The sequence below is a fragment of the Haliotis rufescens genome, unplaced genomic scaffold, assembly GCF_023055435.1.
Source record: "Haliotis rufescens isolate VD_foot unplaced genomic scaffold, xgHalRufe1.0.p SCAF_6, whole genome shotgun sequence".
NCBI classification, from domain to species: domain Eukaryota; kingdom Metazoa; phylum Mollusca; class Gastropoda; order Lepetellida; family Haliotidae; genus Haliotis; species Haliotis rufescens.
In genome coordinates this window covers 18,823,273-18,844,038 of record NW_025964334.1, presented here as the reverse complement: position 1 = coordinate 18,844,038, position 20,766 = coordinate 18,823,273, and the positions used below count along the sequence as shown (strand labels likewise).

Sequence of the window (20,766 nt, the reverse complement as noted above, 5' to 3'; positions counted from 1 at the left end):
TCATCAGTGACAACATTTCCTCCGTATGATATAAGGTACTCGTCATGATATTCATTAGTCCATAGCACGTTATTGATCTATATCCGGACAACAGTTAGGAGATAATGACTCCTTCTCCCATCGGAGCTAAAAGCTTCACGTCAAATAATGATTGTTTTCATTAGTGCATGCTAGTTGCATGCATGTGCATATTCCAGCTACATTACATGCTGACAGGTCTGCTTTAGGCTCAAGACTGAGAGATCGTGGGGTCTGTCTGGCCTGTGTGTACAGGATTTGTTAGCTTAGTTTGTTCGAAACTCTTGTATACTAACGGAAAAAAAGTAACTGTGTTTCATATGAAGTGGTGTAAATGTTATGGGGTTTTTGTTGGTTGTTTAACGCCGCACTCAGCAATATTCCAGCTATATGACGGCGGTCTGTAAAATAATCGAGTCTGGACCAGACAATCCAGTGATTGACATCATAAGCATCGATCCACGCACTTGGAATCGATGACATGCATCAACCAGGTCAGCGAGCCTGACCACCCGATCCCGTTAGTCGCCTTTTACGACAAGCATAGTCGCCTTTTACGGCAAGTATGGGTTGCTGAAGACCTATTCTACCCCGGAATCTTCACGGGTCGTAAATGTTATGTAATTGAAAATAACAACAATATGTGGTCATTTGTCTTACCAATGTTTTATCATAGCAAATCCATTGACAAAACCTATACCTGGTCATAGAAGACAGAGTGACACACCCTTAAAGAGGGGTGGTGTAACAACTCAATTGACAATGTCAGTATCGGGTGTGGCCACCATTTGCGTTGATACAGGCGAGGCAAATACACCAGATGATTGAAAACATTCTGGGGCATGTTGTTCCATATGTCAAACGAAAATTGGCCCAAGTTATTAAGCGTTACCGGCTTGTTCTGATCCCGTCGTAGGCGTCGACCTTTCTCATCCCAGACTTGTTTTACGTGGGGAGAGAAACAGCCGGCCTTTTCAGAACAGCAATGTTATGCTGCCTCAAAAAGACAATTACAACACGTGCAACATGTGGGTAGCATTACTCTGCTGCAATGTGGCGTTACATCCCTGCATTTGATCAAAGGGTAAAACATGTCCGTCCCGGTAGCGTATGCCAATAAAATTGTTATTAACAACTTCGTTTTGCGTCATTCCTGTTTGCAGCACACCAGTGACGCGTAGACGTTGATTTTTCAATAAGCCGTGGCATTGTGTAAGTGTTATTTTCGGTTAAACAAAAGTATCCTATGCACATTGTATAGCCAAACAATAAATTGTGCTATTAACATTAAATGTGTTTGTGGGTATGATTCTCCCAGCAAACACACAAACATCCACATTGTGCGCTGTGCAAATTGTGTACACAACCCTAAAGTGGATATGTCTTTTTTTTATATGCAGCACTATTACGGTTTTTTTCTGTTAGTATATATCAAATGATCTTAGTATATGCACAGCTGCACGTTGTCAAGTTTTATCATTTATGGATGATTGCAAAGATCTTAATATATTAAAGGGGTAAACTTTGTCAGATTTATCATGTATAGATTATTCCATAGATCTTGGCAAATCCACTATTGATTCATATCAGATTTATCATTACAAAGATCTTGGTATATGCATTAATGAAACTTGTCAGAATTTCCATGTGTAGATTATTACAAAGATCTTGGTATATGCATTATTGGAACTTCTCAGACTTATCGTATATAGATTTTTACAAAGATCTTAGTATATGAACTTTTGAAACTTCTCAGATATATCATGTATATAGAGAATCTCACCCTCGTGTCTTTTGATATCAAATATATCAACGAGTGTTGATATATTTCCTATCAAAAGACACGAGGGTGAGATTTTATTTATCATTCAGCATCATTCTTCCAACTTGTTCAGTTTGTAGACTGAGTAAAAAGCAGTGTCTAAGTGTAAAAAGTACTGCTAACAGTTTCAGTTGCAGAGCCATTAGTGATGTCATTTGATTGGGACGTCATGGTAACCAATGACGTCAGAATGGTCTGCAAAGCATTGTGATGCAATTTCATCTACAATGTAGATATCGCATGATCTCACCTAAGCGATATCTCCTATGGAAGCCAGTTTTGGATGATAAATAGAGAATCTCACCCGAGTGTCTTTTGATATCAAATATATCAACATGAGTTGATAAAAGTAGGAAAACTCCGAGGTTTGCCGAGGATTTTTTCCACTTTTATCAACGAGTGTTGATATATTTGATATCAAAAGACACGAGGGTGAGATTTTATTTATCATCCAACATCATTCTTCCAACTTTTTCAGTTTGTAGACAGTAATTAGCAGTGTCTTAAGTGTAAAAAGTACTGCTTACAGCTTCAGTAGCAGAGCCATTAGTGATCTCATTTGATTGTGACGTCATGGTAACCAATGACGTCACAATGGTCTGCAAAGCATTGTGATGCAATTTTTTTGCAGCGATATCTACAGTGTAGATATCGCTTGATCTCACCCAAGCGATATCTCCCGTGGGAGCCAGTTTGGGACGATAAAGACTATTACAAAGATCTTGGTATATTCACTTTTGATACTTCTCAGATTTATAGATTATTACAAAGATCGCGGTGTATGCTTGGTTTGGTTTGGTCTGTTGTTTTACGCCACACTCAGCAATTCAGCAATATTCCATCCATATGACGGCGGTCTGTCTAGACCAGACAATCTAGTGATTGATATCATGAGCATCGATCCACGAAATTGGGATCGATGACATGCATCAACCAAGTCAGCGAGCCTGACCACCCGATCCCGTTAGTCGCCTTTTACGACAATGCCTTATTTAACCTTCTCAGATTTATCATGTACATGTATAGATCATTGCAAAGTCTTGGTATATGAACTATTGAATCTTCTCAGGTTTATCACGTATAGATTATTGTAAAGTCTTAGTGTATGCACTTTTGGAGCTTGTTGATGTGTTTTTAACACTTCCAAATTAGTACATAGATCTACGCGGGGACGCAGGTAACTCAGTTGTCCCAGGCGCCGGAATTTGTATTGTAGAGTTGCGTCCCTTAGGCATGTCAGGAAACTATAATTGTGGGTTCGTATCCTGGTTCTCCCTTATTCAAATTCTAGGTTTGTCAGCACCACACACGGTGCGCGAATTTCAACGGTAAACGTCTATGACCTGCATCACTCCGGGCTTTCATCCCATATCTAGGTGACACACCTTAATATAACGGAAGTACTAAAATATCTTAGAATGTGTAAATTGAATCCCCTAATACGGAAGTATTCTCGACCATTACGTGGATCTCATACAATGCACAATATGACCATATTAGTTCGGATTATCACTTCCACATTATTGCCACTGGTGCCACCGGTAGTACAGGATACGTACACCTTTCCTCGAACAGCTGGTGCCATCAATAGTTGGTCGTGTTTCATAAGCACATGATTATGGTCGTAATCGTTGAGTCGACTCTGCTTTGAGCAACGATATCTTTATTATGTTGCTTTTACTTATATAGTGGTATAGTCGCAAGTGAACGTCTTTCATCCTCAGATGCCATTTCTAGATTTTAGATAGCCCTAAACAAATATAAAGGATTTGTACATTTCAACAGGATAACATGGGATCTCATCTGGGGAGATGATAAATTGGGACACTGACACAATGGGAAGGTTGCATTATTACACATCTACTGAATGGTGATGGACATTAACCCAATGGGAAGGTTGCATTATTACACATCTACTGAATGGTGATGGACATTAACCCAATGGGAAGGTTGCATTATTACACATCTACTTAATGGTGATGGACATTAACCCAATGGGACGGTTGCATTATTACACATCTACTTAATGGTGATGGACATTAACCCAATGGGACGGTTGCATTATTACACATCTACTGAATGGTGATGGACATTAACCCAATGGGGCGGTTGCATTATTACACATCTACTGAATGGTGATTGACATTAACCTAATGGGAAGGTTGCATTATTACACATCTACTGAATGGTGATGGAGATTAACCCAATGGGAAGGTTGCATTATTACACATCTTCTGAATGATGATGGACATTAACCCAATGTGAAGGTTGCATTATTACACATCTACTGAATGGTGATGGACATTAACCCAATGGGAAGGTTGCATTATTACACATCTACTGAATGGTGATGGAGATTAACCCAATGGGAAGGTTGCATTATTACACATCTTCTGAATGGTGATGGACATTAACCCAATGTGAAGGTTGCATTATTACACATCTTCTGAATGGTGATGGACATTAACCCAATGTGAAGGTTGCATTATTACACATCTACTGAATGGTGATGGACATTAACCCAATGGGAAGGTTGTATTATTACACATCTACTGAATGGTGATGGACATTAACCCAATGGGACGGTTGTATTATTACACATCTACTGAATGGTGATGGAGATTAACCCAAAGGGAAGGTTGTATTATTACTCATCTACTGAATGGTGATGGAGATTAACCCAATAGGAAGGTTGCATTCTTACACATCTACTGAATGGTGATGGACATTAACCCAATAGGAAGGTTGCATTCTTACACACCTACTTAATGGTGATGGACATTAACCCAATGGGAAGGTTGCATTATTACACATCTACTGAATGATGAAGGAGATTAACCCAATGGGAAGGTTGCATTATTACACATCTACCGAATGATGAAGGATAATTATTAACCCAATGGGAATCTTGCATTATTACACATCTACCGAATGATGAAGGAGATTAACCCAATGGGAAGGTTGCATTATTACACATCTACTGAATGGTGATGGAGATTAACCCAAAGGGAAGGTTGCATTATTACACATCTACTGAATGGTGATGGAGATTAACCCAATGGGAAGGTTGCATTATTACACATCTACTGAATGATGAAGGAGATTAACCCAATGTGAAGGTTGCATTATTACACATCTACTTAATGGTGATGGACATTAACCCAACTGGACGGTTTCATTATTACACATCTACTGAATGGTGAAGGACATTAACCCAATGGGAAGGTTGCATTATTACACATCTACTGAATGGTGATGGACATTAACCCAATGGGGCGGTTGCATTATTACACATCTACTGAATGGTGATGGACATTAACCCAATGGGAAGGTTGCATTATTACACATCTACTGAATGGTGATGGACATTAACCCAATGGGACGGTTGCATTATTACACATCTACCGAATGATGAAGGAGATTAACCCAATGGGACGGTTGCATTATTACACATCTACTGAATGGTGATGGACATTAACCCAATGGGAAGGTTGCATTATTACACATCTACTGAATGGTGATGGAGATTAACCCAATGGGAAGGTTGTATTATTACATATCGACTGAATGATGAAGGAGATTATCCCAACGGGAAGGTTGCATTATTACATATCGACTGAATGATGAAGGAGATTATCCCAATGGGAAGGTTGCATTATTACATATCGACTGAATGATGAAGGAGATTATCCCAACGGGAAGGTTGCATTATTACACATCTACTGAATGGTGATGGACATTAACCCAAAGGGAAGGTTGCATTATTACACATCTACTGAATGATGAAGGATATTAACCAAATGGGACGGTTGCATTATTACACATCTACCGAATAATGAAGGAGATTAACCCAATTGGAAGGTTGCATTATTACACATCTACTGAATGGTGAAGGATATTAACCCAATGGGAAGGTTGCGTTATTACACATCTACTGAATGGTGATGGCCATTAACCTAATGGAAATCTTGCATTATTATACATCTACTGAATGATGAAGGATATTAACCAAATGGGACGGTTGCATTATTACACATCTACCGAATAATGAAGGAGATTAACCCAATTGGAAGGTTGCATTATTACACATCTACTGAATGGTGAAGGATATTAACCCAATGGGAAGGTTGCATTATTACACATCTACTGAATGATGAAGGAGATTAACCCAATGGGAAGGTTGCATTATTACACATCTACTGAATGGTGATGGACATTAACCCAATGGGAAGGTTGCATTATTGCACATCTACCGACTAGTGATGGACATTAACCCAATGGGACGGTTGCATTATTACACATCTACTGAATGATGAAGGACATTAACCCAATGGGAAGGTTGCATTATTACACATCTACTGAATGGTGATTGACATTAACCTAATGGGAAGGTTGCATTATTACACATCTACTGAATGGTGATGGACATTAACCCAATGGGAAGGTTGCATTATTACACATCTACTGAATGGTGATGGACATTAACCCAATGGGACGGTTGCATTATTACACATCTACTGAATGGTGATGGAGATTAACCCAATGGGACGGTTGCATTATTACACATCTACCGACTGGTGATGGACATTAACCCAATGGGAAGGTTGCATTATTACACATCTACTGAATGGTGATGGACATTAACCCAATGGGAAGGTTGCATTATTAACACATCTACTTAATGGTGATGGACATTAACCCAATGGGAAGGTTGCATTATTACACATCTACTGAATGGTGATGGACATTAACCCAATGGGACGGTTGCATTATTACACATCTACTGAATGGTGATGGAGATTAACCCAATGGGACGGTTGCATTATTACACATCTACCGACTGGTGATGGACATTAACCCAATGGGAAGGTTGCATTATTACACATCTACTGAATGGTGATGGACATTAACCTAATGGAAATCTTGCATTATTATACATCTACTGAATGATGAAGGATATTAACCAAATGGGACGGTTGCATTATTACACATCTACCGAATAATGAAGGAGATTAACCCAATTGGAAGGTTGCATTATTACACATCTACTGAATGGTGAAGGATATTAACCCAATGGGAAGGTTGCATTATTACACATCTACCGAATGATGAAGGATATTAACCAATTGTATGCCTGCTGAACTGAGCCTCTGTATAATGGTTAAGTAGATTTATATCAGAAGGTTGCTGAAAGGAGAGATCGCGTAATGGAGGTTTAACATTGTGTGTAATTGAATGTGATTAATAGGACATTAACGTACTGAAGAGGTTGCTGAGGTCTGATAAATAGTACATGATGAATGAACAAGTGAGTGAGTGAGTGAGTGAGTGAGTGAGTGAGTGAGTGAGTGAGTGGGTGGGTGAGTGAGTGAGTGAGTGAGTGAGTGAGTGAGTGTGTGTTTGACGCCGCTCTTAGTAATATTCCAGCAATACCACGCTGGGGACACCGGAAATCGGCTTCACACATAGTAGCTATGTGGGGAATCGAACCCGGGTCTTTGGCGTGACGAGCGAACGCTTGAACCACTAGGCTACCCCACCGCCCCAGTACATGATGAAGTGGCATATCTACATAATGAGAAGACCGCTGCAAGGTGCGCCTCGTAATGGGGGTTTGCTAAAGGGAGGTTTGCAAAATGTGAAAGTGATCAATGGTAAAGTCACATCTAGGACATGTTGTGAAGAGTCTGTGTATAGAGACACGTGATTTGATTCCTTGATTTACTGAAGTATGAGTTATCTTGTTCTTGTTGTTGGTTTGTTGTGTAACGCCGCACTCAGCAATATTCCAGCTATATGACGGAGGTCTGTAAATAATCGAGTCTGGACCAGACAATCCAGTGATTGACATCATGAGCATCGCTCCACGCAATTGGGATCGATGACATGCATCAACCAAGTCAGCGAGCCTGACCACCCGATCCCGTTAGTCGCCTTTTACGACAAGCATAGTCGTCTTCTACGGCAAGCATGGGTTGCTGAAGACCTATTCTATCCCGGAATTTTCACGGGTCTATGAGTTATCTTAATGAACAGGTAACTAAATAGTGCGCATATGTATCGGGAAGATGAATTGGGCGCGGGTGGCCACGCTTCAATTCGAGCTGCTTCTCTATACAATGCCAGAAACAATGAATGTGGGTTCGAATCCCAGTTTGTCCTGATCATGTTTCTAGGTTTGACAGCAACATACCCGTGCTCGTGGGTTTAACCTAAGACCTGCATTAATTCAAACTTTCCTCCCACATCAAGCTGACAGGCTATGATATATCTGAATATTGTCTTATGCTGTCGTCTTCTCAGGCAACTATTGCTTCATCCCCATCTGAATGTTTATAAATAAATAGCGTCAACCCAGACAATAACAAGTATCGATTGATTACATGCCGAAACAGACGCCACTGGACGTAAAAGGCAAAATAGCCGTGAAAGTTATATGAACGGATAATTGAAAATCAGAGAGAGTGAGCGAGTTGGGTTCGCCGCTTTTAACAGTATTCCAGTTATATCACGGCGTGTCAGCTTAATGTGGGAGGAAAGCCCGAAGTGATGCAGGTCTCAGACGTTTACCACTTCGGTGAAACCCACGAGCACGGGTATGGTGCTGACGAACCTACAAACATAATCGGGGCGAACCGGGATTCGAGCCCACAATCATAGGTTTCTGACGTGTCCAAGGGACACAACTCTGCACAGCGAATCGCGGCGCCTTAGACGACTGGGCCACCCGTGGTCCCTGAAAATCAGAGATGACACCGGGTGTTCCGGCAAAGGTGAGCATGTCCTGCCCGACCTATACACGCACATTGTGCTGTTATTTGAAACACAAACTCGGCCAGTTAATTACAGAATAAAAATTTATTATCACTCATGTATTTTATATATATCACACGTACAAAATTGGTCACATTTGTCACATATAAAAAAAGAAATAAATTATCGCTATAACTATGTCAATATTTTACCGGGTGTTTAAAAAATCGACGAAACCCTTTCCATTATGATAAGAGTGAGTGAGTGAGTGAGTGAGTTGGGTTTAACGCCGCTATTAACAGTATTCGAGTTATATCGCGGCGTCTAAGCTTAATGTGGGAGGAAAGCCCGAAGTGATGCAGGTCTCAGACGTTTACCACTTCGGTGAAACCCACGAGCACGGGTATGGTGCTGACAAACCTAGAAACATAATCGGGGCGAACCGGGATTCGAACCCCCAATCATAGGTTTATGGCGTGCCCAAGGGACGCAACTCTGCACAGCGAATCGCGGCGCCTTAGACGACTGGGCCACCCGTGCCCCCCATTTTGATAAGAAATATCGGCCCAGGAGTCGGATGCACGATTCCTACTACATTATGAGCATGTGTTTATGAATTACAATCAATTAGAGATGATACCAGGTTTCCGTGAGGAGCTGAGCGTATCCTGCCCCGCCTGTGGCATCCGCCACACGTGCAAAGGCAAGTCAATTATACACTCATACAACACGGAAACATATGGCACAACTCTAAATAAGTAATTACATCGGAGGAAATTTTGGTCACTGATTTTGGTCAAATTTGGAAATGTCCTCAACATGTCTACCATAAAGGTTTATGAAAACTTTACTAAGACCTTGAATGTTATAGCCCTGATTAAACAATTAAACAGCTCATATGGCGCTCTTTCAAATCTTAGTAGAAAGCGCAAGCCCGATTGTAGTGAGTGAGTGAGAGAGTGAGTTAGTTGGGTTTAACGCCGCTTTTAATAGTATTCCACTTATGTCACGGCGTGTCAGCTTAATGTGGGAGGAAAGCCCGAAGTGACATGCCCGATTGTACATCATTAGTTGTGTTATGTGTACACGAAAGGCTGGAGCTGTTGGAATATTACTCGACAAAAAGGGGGAATTTCAATGGTGAAGTCATCCCTCTTTTATGACCGCCTCCGTGATCTAGTGGTAGAGCGTCTGCCCGGAGAGCGGAAGGTCCGGGGTTCGATCCCCAGCCGCGTCATACCAAAAGACGTTAAAAGATGGTACTTGTTGTTACCCTGTCTGACGCTCGGCATTAAGGGGCTTAAACAAGGACTGGTCGGCTCGGAGTCAGTATACTGTGTATGAGTGGGGTATTCATGTTAAACTGCGGCATGGTATCTCAGTGTGCTAGCACTATAAATCGGCATCAGTCCGGACTAGTACAAGCAGCCACACAAACACACACACGTACATGCACGTCGCTATATAAGTGCAATAATCTTGGTCGCGACGTTAAACCCCATTTCACCTCATCCCTCTTTTCATACAGTATTGTGGAGAGTTTTTTGTCATTGTATGCATAGATTTAAATGTAAGACACAGATGAGGCGGTTTCACCGGTCTCTCATTCCCAGCTCCGGTGAGTAAATCAGTGGAAGGAAATTGGCTATTTTTATAGGGTATAAATACAACTGCCAATGACATATGACATAAACAGCATGTTCCATAGATACAAACAGACCTATAAATATGAACTTGGGGTTATAAATATCACGTTAATTATTGGGCACAGGAGTTAATAAACATTACTTGGATGAATCTCAATAACAAGCTAAACGTTGAAATCGCATATTTTAAATGGCAGATTGCACATATAAAATCTTTAACAGACAAACATATATAAAAACAATAGATCACTCTGCGCCTGAGCATAAATATATTTTACAAATCTGAAAACACTGACATGGCAGATCTACGCAAAGGTAATCCTGCAGAAGGCCGTGGGGCACTCCTTAGCGATGTTGTAATAGGACGCGCACCACAAGGCAAAGTCTGGTCTGGACTGAGGAACGCACTTTCGTTCACTTGGAGGTCTAGGTCGAACCCCAGTGTCCTCTCCTTCCGGACATGCGCAATAGCATATATGGTTTGGGCAGTGGCCGAGTAGGCAGTTGTCGTGACACCATTCGTCACCTATATAGCTGAATTTGGAGTAGCAATGATAATTTGGGGAAGATGAATCGCATACTGGTGTTGTCAATGTTGCCGTGGTTGTTGTTGAAGATGCTGTTGACGATATTGTGGTCGAGTCTGTTGTTGAGTCTGTAACTGGTTCTGTCGTCTCTGGTGTTGGTTTTGTTGTTGAGTCGGTTGCTGACGAAGAGTCTGTCGTTGTCGAGGCAGTAGTTAAAGCTTCTGTCGTTGTTGATGGAGTGGTTGATTCTTCTGTCGAAGGTGTCATTGTCGAGGCAGTTGTTGAGCCTTTGGTCGCTGTCGAGGCAGTGGTTGATTCTTCGGATGATGAGGCAGTGGTTGAGCCTTCTGTCGTTGTTGAGGCAGTGGTTGATTCTTCGGATGATGAGGCAGTGGTTGAGCCTTCTGTCGTTGTCGAGGCTATGGTTGATTCTTCGGTCGTTGTCGATTCAGTGGTTGATTCTTCGGATGTTGAGGCAGTGGTTGAACTTTCTGTCGTTGTCGATGCAGTGGTTGATTCTTCGGATGATGAGGCAGTGGTTGAGCCTTCTGTCGTTGTCGAGGCTATGGTTGATTCTTCGGTCGTTGTCGATTCAGTGGTTGATTCTTCGGATGTTGAGGCAGTGGTTGAACTTTCTGTCGTTGTTGAGGCAGTGGTTGAACCTTCTGTCGTTGTCGATGCAGCGGTTGATTCTTCGGATGTTGAGGCAGTGGTTGAGCCTTCTGTCGTTTTTAAGGGAGTGGTTGAACCTTCTGTCGTTGTTGAGGCATTCGTTGAACCTTCTGTCGTTGTCGATGCAGTGGTTGATTCTTCGGATGTTGAGGCAGTCGTTGAGCCTCCTGTCGTTGTTGAGGCAGTGGTTGAGCCTTTTGTCGTTGTTGAGGCAGTGGTTGAACCTTCTGTCGTTGTCGATGCAGTGGTTGATTCTTCGGATGTTGAGGCAGTGGTTGAGCCTTCTGTCGTTGTTGAGGCAGTGGTTGAGCCTTCTGTCGTTGTTGAGGCAGTGGTTGAGCCTTCTGTCGTTGTTGAGGCAGTGGTTGAGCCTTCTGTCGTTGATTCTTCAGATGATGTCGGGGAAGTGGTTGACACTTCTGTCGTTGATTCTTCAGATGATGTCGGGGAAGTGGTTGACACTTCTGTCGTTGATTCTTCAGATGATGTCGGGGGAGTGGTGGAGGATGTATCTGCTGCAGTTGTACCAGGTGTTGTCGTCATGGTAGGTGTAACGTCATTCACAGATGAGGTCTCAATAGTAACACTACTGGGAGACGCTGCAAGAGTTGACAAGCCACTGGAGAGTCCCGGCGAGAAGGACGGAGTATGTCCAGACACTGCACTGTTCACCTCTATGCTCGTCGTAAACAGTGGAGGGATGGACAGGATTAGAGTGGTGATTCCCCCATCAGAACTACTTACTGGAAGCGTTGAAGATGGAAGGATGTCAACACTTGTCGATAGGGATGAAGGTGTTTCTAAGCTTTGTGACGATGATGCTGTGGATGTATCTATGATCGTCGAGGCTGGTTCGCTCAAGCTTGTAAGTTGTACGCTCTGTTCGGGTGTTGATGTGGTTGTTATCATGATTGGGGAGGATGGGTCGCTCATAAGAGTCCCACTTGATGATGTTGCTGTCTCCATGAGAGACGTCTCTGCACTTGAAGGAAGCATGCTTGAGCTTTGTATTCTCACACTGAAGTCCGATGATGACGATGGAGCTATTGATGTCTCAAACATAGAGGAGGTTGAATCGCTTACACTAGTGTCCGCTGATGATGTCTCCATGATAAGAGACTTGTCTGCACTAGTTGGAAACACGCTTGAGCTCGATAGCTCCACACTAGATGCTGTTGACTGTGGTGGGGAATTGGTCGTGCTCAAAGTGTTCTGAATGCGAATGTCTGCACAGTTATAAAACTGTTCCTGAGGCCCACAACCTCGGAAGGGACAGTTCTTTCCACCATATCGATAACCTGAAATTAGATAATAGGTCAACGTTGTTATAAGGGAAACGCAATTTTTCTAGGCATTATCATTTGAAGAAACCCGAGGTCTTCCATTAACTGCCCGACGAAGGAGGGCAGTTAAAAAGACCTAGGGCTTGTTTAAAAAACCCATAATACCACGCCTTTTAAAAACATGCGTGGTTTGGAATATAATGACATACATATAATAACAGATATCACAAACCTGTGTTATACTTGAACTGTAAAACACAGTGTTCACATGTGATGGCAGGTGGGAGAAGAACTTTGGAGACGACTGTTCCGTTGAAGCTGCCAGGATAGTACTGCGTCTCATTAAGATCTTCAATAACCAGCAGGTTCTTGTCAAAACAAGCTTGAGTTGCCGGCCCCTTGATTTCGTCAAGGTCGCACAGGCGGAACTCGAAATACCCCAACTGTTGAGGCGGCCATATTTCTACCCTCACCGTCACGGAGGCTGCAGGTTGGAAACTTCCGGCGATGATGCCGACTGCGTACTTCCCATCATCCTCGTTTTCGCGTTCACCATCACATGGATCTCCACAAGGGCCACAACACCCTTCGTCTTCTATGGTCAACCATTGATGCTGTAACACAGAACATTCAGTGCATTAAGATATTCTTGTGTGTTGTTTAACACCGCACTCAGTAATAATACAGCTATATGACGGCGGTTTGTAGATAAATGAGTCAAGGTCAGACAAACCAGTGATTGATATCATGAGCAACGGTCCATGCCGTCGGGGTACGCTGACACGCACCAATCAATCTATCCAGCCTGAACACCCAATCTATTTAGTCGCCTCTTACGGCGAGCATTGGTTCATGCGGACCAACATCCGGGTAACAATAGGTCTTCAGCAACCCATGCTAGCCGTAAAAGGCGACTATGCTTATCGTAAGAGGCGACTAACGGGATCGGGAGGTCAGGCTCGCTGACTTGGTTGATGCATGCCATTGTATCCCAGTTGCGTAAATCGATGCTCATGATGTCAGTCACTGGATTGTCTGGACCTTATTCGATTATTTACAGACCGCCGTCATATGAGTGGACTATTGCTGAGTGCGGCGTAAAACTTTAAACAAACAAATCATGCGGACCTTTTCTAACCCGAATTCCTAACGGGCGAGTAGTGATACAGCTGTCAAAGCAGCTATTACGCAGCCACTAAACGCTACAGTTGGCTATGTAACTCTCGGTAAATACGGAGTTAATATGATGTCGTTGCATGATGCCCTGCCACGTAATAAACTTTTATGCACATTGAAAGTGTAAAATACATCTACACGTATTTCTAATAGTTTATAACTAAGGCAAATATTGCGAATCGGATCAAAATATTTATTCACTGGTAAATATTTGTTATTATAATGCCTTCTAAATTCTTCTGCGACCGCCTCCGTAGTCTAGCGGTAGAGCGTCCGCCCAAAGAGCGGAAAGTCGGGGGTTCGATCCCTGGCTGCGTCATACTAAAGGACGTAAAAAGTAATGGTACTTGTTGTTACCATGCCTGGTCCTCGGCATTGAGGGTCTAAAACAAGGACTGGTCGACTCGGAGTCAGTACACTGTGTCTGAGCGGGGTATTCATGTTAAACTGCGGCAGGGTATCTCAGTGGGCTAGCACTATAAAGTCGGCATTAGTCGTCTAAAACCCCTCCAAATCGCTGTGCTAAATTGCGTCTCATGGGCACGCCAGAGACCTATGATCCTAAGGCCGAATCCCGGTGCGCACCAATTATGTTTCTAGGTTTTTCAGCACCATACCCGTGCTCGAGGGTTTCAGGTCAAAGACGTGCATCACTTCAGGCTTTCCTCACACATTAAGCTGACCTGTCGTGTTATCACTGGATTACTGGTCAAAACGGTGTTAAACCAAGCTCACACACACACTCTCACGATACGGCGCAAATCAAACGATGAAACTAAACATATTCTACAGCCGCACGAGCACGGTGCCACATGGAAAATGGGTTGCAGAAAACCTAAGACATCGTAATTAACACCTTTCTTTACCTTCAACCAGGGAAACTATACAAAGACTTCCAGCTTCAACGATAGTGTCATATGTACTATGTGTAGTACCCCTGAACTCTATAGATAGCTAGTAGGCCTATTGGGGCGGTCGGGTAGCCTAGTGGTTAAAGCGTTCGCTCGTCACGCCGAAAACCCGGGTTCGATTCCTGACATGGGTACAATGTGTGAAGCCCATTTCTGGTGTCCCCCGCCGTGATATTGCTGGAATATTGCTAAAAGCGGCGTTAAACCATACTCACTCACTCACTAGTAGACCTCTTGTTGAGGAGGTATAAATGGGCTGGGGCGGTGGTAAGTCTTGGTTAAGAGGTTTGCATTATTATGTAACGTGCGTCGTGTTCGTAGCCCACGTGTTGTAAGTAGGTAAGCGACCCCTTCAGTGGGGGATATCGATCACAACGCCTCGAGCGTTAAAGTCCAGATTGATCGCTAGCGTATTCGTAACGTTACAATTAGAAGGTAATTAATTTAGGGCGCAGGCAGCACACGATCAGACCTGTTGATATGGTCTCTGATTATTAGAAGTGAAAAAATGTAACAGGACATCGAACTGATCGATTTTGATATACGGTGACCAAAACATATTCTGCCGCACTGGCAAATAAGGACAGCTCTTACTGGTTATATAATTCATTTCAGAGACGAGGTACGTAAGTTCTGATGTTATGTATAGCCTAAGGTGAGGTGAGGTGAAATTGGGTTCAACGTCGCGTGGCTACGGCCGGTGACCCGGCTTCGAGTTCCCCACATGGAGACAATGTTGTTTGTTGTTTAACGCCGCACTCAGCCTTCCAGCTATATGACGGCGGTCTGTAAATAATCGAGTCTGAACCAGACAATCCAGTGATTAATCTCATGAGCATCGATCCACGCAATTGGGATACGCTGACATGCATCAACCAAGTCAGCGAGCCTGACCACCCGATCCCGTTAGTCGCCTTTTACGACAAGCATAGTCGCCTTTTACGGCAAGTAAGGGTTGCTGAAGACCTATTCATTCCCCGGATCTTCACGGGCCTGCGTGAGGCCCATTTCTATCCACCGCCGTGATAATAATAGTTATGATAACGATGGTGATGATAATAACAATGCGCTTATATAGCGCTGACGTTTGCTCTGTGCGCTATTGCTGGAATAGTGTTCAAAGCGGCGTAAACCTATACTAAGGTACTCAGTAAAATGTTTGATCTAATTGCGTGAGGGGAATCTTCAAACCAAATACCAAAGATACATGTTAATGGTCTACAACTGTATAGAATTGCATTTAACTGATCTCAACAGGCGCTCTGAACATAATGTTTGTAAAACTGTTACTGTCCTATTGGCCTCATGGCCAAAAATACTAATATTCTCTCTGTCCAGTAAAATAACTGTCCACAGTATCCCTGGCCATCCCTAAACCTTTAAGGTGAGGTGAAATGGGGTTTAACGTCGCGTCCAATATTATTGCACTTATATAGCGACGCGCATTCACGTGTGTGTGTGTGTGTGTGTGTGTGTGTGTGTGTGTGTGTGTGTGTGTGTGTGTGTGTGTGTGTGTGTGTGTGTGTGTGTGTGTGTGTGTGTGTGTGTGTGCTTGTACTAGTCCGGACTGATGCCGATTTATAGTGCTATCACACTGAGATACCATGCCGCAGTTTTAACATGAATACCCCACTCAGACACAGTATACTGACTCCGAGCCGACCAGTCCTTGTTTTAGCCCCTTAATGCCGAGCGCCAGACAGGGTAACGACAAGTACCATCTTTTAACGTCTTTTGATATGACACGGCTGGGGATCGAACCCGGACCTTTCGCTCCCCGGGCGGACGCTCTACCACTAGACCACGGAGGCGGTCCGAAAACTTTAAGGTTTCGAGAGATTCCATAATGTTTACACTACTGTCAGGCGATGGAATAGCCTATTATTCCTAACAACGCCCACTTGTCGGGTTTGATGCCAACTTGAGTACAGTGGGCGGATCCGTGAACATCCGGGTTAGAATTAGTCTTCAGCAACCCATGCTTGTCGTAAGAGGCGACTAACGGGATCGGGTGGTCAGAATTCGCTGACTTGGTTGATGCATGTATCCCAATTGCATGGATAGATGTTCAACATGTCAATTAATGGATGGTGTTAGTGGTTGTTTGAGAGATTGTTCGAGTGATTGTGTGACTGTTACAAGCTGTCCACGTATTCGGAAACCATTATTGCCGGATTGCCGCATTTCTTGCGATTTGAAGATTTATTTTTTTATGTTTTAAAACTTGATATCACTTTTTCATATGTTTGTTCATAAATATGTGAAAACACTTCAAGATAATACATGTACCTTTTGTCGACAAAGCCAACTAAAACAGGAAGTGGGCGAAGCTTGTACGGCATGGTGCAAGTATTGCATTAACAGACACTGTAGGCGTGTACGTGCAAGGAAGGGAACACGACAGCACGTAATTCCCACACTTAAATTTTCATTTCAAACAGAGAAAACACATTTTTTTAAAATAAAAATCCGATTGTACTGCATTTGCATGACAGCTATCATACAGGACCTGAATATGTTACTGAAGAACATATTTCATAATTTTGACAAAATTTGACATTGATTAATTATGAAAATGCATGTTGGCTGTCAGCTGTCTTCAGCAAATTTATTAACATAATTTAGAGTTGCTGTAAACAATTGATAGGTGTTACGTACTTGTAACGACAAGATGTTTATACATAAGAATAGTTTCAGGTAGTGTTTTAGGGAAATATAAATCCCTTTTTTGAGATTTTAAAGAATCACGCAGAATTATATTTCCGTTGGTATTCATCATGTTTCTTTGTTTGTTGTTTAACGCCGCACTCAGCAATATTCCAGCTATATGACGGCGGTCTGTAAATGATCGAGTCTGGACCAGACAATCCAGTAATTGATCTCATGAGCATCGATCCACGCAATTGGGATCGATGACATGCATCAACCATGTCAGCGAGCCTGACCACCCGATCCCGTTAGCCGCCTCTTACGACAAGCATAGTCGCCTTTTACAGCAAGCATGGTTTGCTGAAGACCTATTCTTCCCCGGATCGTCACGGGTGAATTCATCATGTACTCTCTCGATATATTGGTATTTATATAGTGATTAGATATGAAATGTCAGCGCTAGAGAATGATCAGTCTAGAGTATCCGCCGAAACATTCCATTGGGTATAAAAGGCAAAATAGTGATGAATATTGTTTGATTGGATCACTGGAAATCACCACGTGTTCGAGAAAAGGGTAAGCATTTCCTGCTCTATCGGCAGCACCCATCACTTGCACTCAAACACATCTTAAAGAAGTATCTGTAAACTGTTGGTAATCACAAAGGATTAACATACCAGTTAACTTGTTCTAACGTTATCAAACGTTATTTTAAAAACAAGAAAGGATACATTAATGTACTCATTTGACAAAAAAAATTAGCAATTCGTGAACGTTTATGAAGTATAATAAACAATAACGAAGAGGTTTTGTCTGAACCATATACTATATACGGTCTTTTCATTGGACGACGAGCGAGCCAGTCACATGACTTTGAAACTAAGAAATCATGCAACTTTAGGAATAACGACGTCTAGTTTATTGCATATGTAATTTGATGTATATTCGTACACTGTTATCAAGCTGGAGTGACTAAAACCAAGTGATGAGAGGTATATATTATTCATGACATGTTGTGATAAGCAGCAGATTATCATTGACTGAGAAAGTAATGGCTAAAAGCTCCGTCGTTCGTACAGCTTGACCCTGTTCCTGACGTGCATGCTCGAAAGAACTGAGTGAGTTGGTTGGGTTTTAACGCCGCTTTTAACATTATTCCAGTTATATCACGGCGTGTCAGCTTAATATGGGAGGAAAGCCCGAAGTGGTGCAGGTCTCAGACGTTTACCACTTTGATGAAACCCACGAGCACGGGTATGGTGCTGACAAACCTAGAAACATAATCGGGGCGAATCGGGATTCGAACCCACAATCATAGGTTTCTGGCGTGTCCAAGGGACGCAACTCTGCACAGCGAATCGCTCGATAGAACTGACACAAAGTGAAAGTCCAATCTTACATACATGTCTACATGTATCTTCCAAACGTGATTGAAAGAAGAGCGTATGATGCATATTTCACGTTAGATATTACACGACAAAACGGGCGTGTCCAACCGCACGATTCCATCCGTCTTACACACAGATGTATATAGGTACGAGGTCAGCTATAAGATACACTCGCCATAGAGCAAGGTATACGCATATTTCACTCATGACAGATGATATGTTCGAGATTCAGGCGACTTAAGGAAGAGTTGTTAAACTGTGTTGTCTTCGTGTTTCCTGGGCTTCTAACTTAAATAATTGCCCTAGTTCCCCTGTAGAACATTCTGGGTGGGGTCCCTATGTTGATGGAGCTTTGTCCCCTTCTTATTCCGGGTCAAACATATTTAGCTGCATTCCTTACCACCTCATGTAATTAATCTGTTCTGCTTCGCCCTAAGCATGTCTAAAAGTAAACCGTAATTTAACAGACCAGAACGGTTTGATAATGCCCTGTGGAGACGTGATGGCTGCAGAATGACCTCCCTGTTTTCTTGTTTGTTTGTTTATTTGTTGTTTAACGCCGCACTCAGCATAATTCCAGATATATTACGGCGTTCTGTAAATAATCGAGTCTCAACCAGACAATCCAGTGATTGACATCATGAGCATCGATCCACGAAATTGGGATACGATGACATGCATCAACCAAGTCAGCGAGCCTGACCACCCGATCCCGTTAGTCGCCTCTTACGACAAGCATAGTCACCTTTTACAGCAAGCATGGGTTGCTGAAGACCTATGCTACCCGGATCGTTCGAATTGAAATTTAAATGCAAATGCATATTCACTAAATGGAAATCGCTAAAACCATATATAAACTTTTGTCGTATACGTTTTTAATTGTTATATCATTGAACAACTGATTTATGCCATTCACGGATACATTTTATCTTATTAATAATTAGGATAATTGGATCTAGATCCAGTACATCCTAATATTGACTTTATTTATTTTTCAAACTTCATCGCCTTCATACTGTACTAAAAGGTATTAGAAACAACTTTATAGTGACCAAAAGTTCACAAGAGACGATACAACTTGTCATGCTTTTCCGGTATACACTTGAAGAAAACAAGAAAGAATTAGATTCTTTTGAAAATATTATTATAAAGATATCAAATATATTCAAAACCTAGAAATGGTTTCAACTTACATCAAATCCTCCGCAGTTTAATTCCCCGTCTCGTTCATTAACAGGTGCACCTTTATATCCGTATCTCCATAGCGACGATCTCTGTGGGGGGTCCAAGAGACGGGCAAAGCCGGTGATCTGTTGAAGTTGACATAAAACAATGAATATCTTTAGAAGAGTCATCCTCACTATCTCTTCACTGGAAATGGTTTGTTTTCAGATTCACCATTTAAATAACCAGATAATGACGTCACCTGCCCTTACAGAGAAATTGCCTGACCTCTTGACCTCGTGCGTTGGATGGTTAGAAAGAAAAGGTGTGTTCCCTCGCACCACCTTGTCTGCCGTCATGGAAAACCGTCACCTTCTCGACTGGGCGGATTGTGTAAAACTATTGTTCGTAAACAAGTCATTTTACATATCTTATCCACATTTTTAAAAAAATAAATATATATTTTTAAAATCTAATCTGAGCTCATCAAATGAACATTTAGTCACGCATAAGAGTCGTTTTTGTTATGTTTTCCCCACATGTAGAATATCATGCTGAAATTTAGGATTGTAGAAAATATTGTATGCGTATGATTTTATAAATTTCCATTCCAACGTGTGAGACAATCAAACTCTCAGGATCGCCTCCGAGGTGCAGTGGATAGAGCGAAAGGTAGGTTGTTCGATTCCCGGCCCCTTTATATATATACCAAAAGACGTTAAGAGATGGTAGTTGTTGTTACCCTGCCTGTTGCTCG

General features: G+C 42.3%; 1 protein-coding gene across 8 annotated transcripts; it reads right to left on the bottom strand.

Moving 5' to 3' along the window:
- Positions 1 to 10,410: 10,410 nt before the first annotated feature.
- Positions 10,411 to 20,403, bottom strand: LOC124111292 (mucin-22-like). Of its 8 annotated transcripts, none has more exons than XM_048386004.1 (5): positions 20,282 to 20,403; positions 20,039 to 20,155; positions 12,954 to 13,335; positions 11,236 to 12,736; positions 10,411 to 11,178 (listed from the first exon to the last, which is right to left on the bottom strand). In XM_048386004.1, the coding sequence occupies exons 1-5, from the start codon at positions 20,366 to 20,368 to the stop codon at positions 10,545 to 10,547; spliced, it is 2,721 nt and encodes a 906-aa protein (XP_048241961.1). In that variant the 5' UTR covers positions 20,369 to 20,403; the 3' UTR covers positions 10,411 to 10,544. The 8 variants fall into 8 exon arrangements, with proteins under 8 accessions (XP_048241961.1, XP_048241964.1, XP_048241963.1 ...); XM_048386007.1 differs by having other exon boundaries at positions 10,411 to 11,121; XM_048386006.1 differs by having other exon boundaries at positions 10,411 to 11,138; positions 11,253 to 12,736.
- Positions 20,404 to 20,766: the final 363 nt, after the last annotated feature.

Bases quoted from the DNA above. Each gene is read 5' to 3' on its own strand.
- LOC124111292 (XM_046470945.2), bottom strand. From the start codon at position 20,368: ATGACGGCAGACAAGGTGGTGCGAGGGAACACACCTTTTCTTTCTAAC. The intron at 13,336-20,038 runs GTAAGTTGAAAC...TCTGTGTTACAG, and splicing joins TAAACTGCGGAGGATTTGAT to CATCAATGGTTGACCATAGA. The intron at 12,737-12,953 runs GTTTGTGATATC...ATCTAATTTCAG, and splicing joins ACAGTTCAAGTATAACACAG to GTTATCGATATGGTGGAAAG.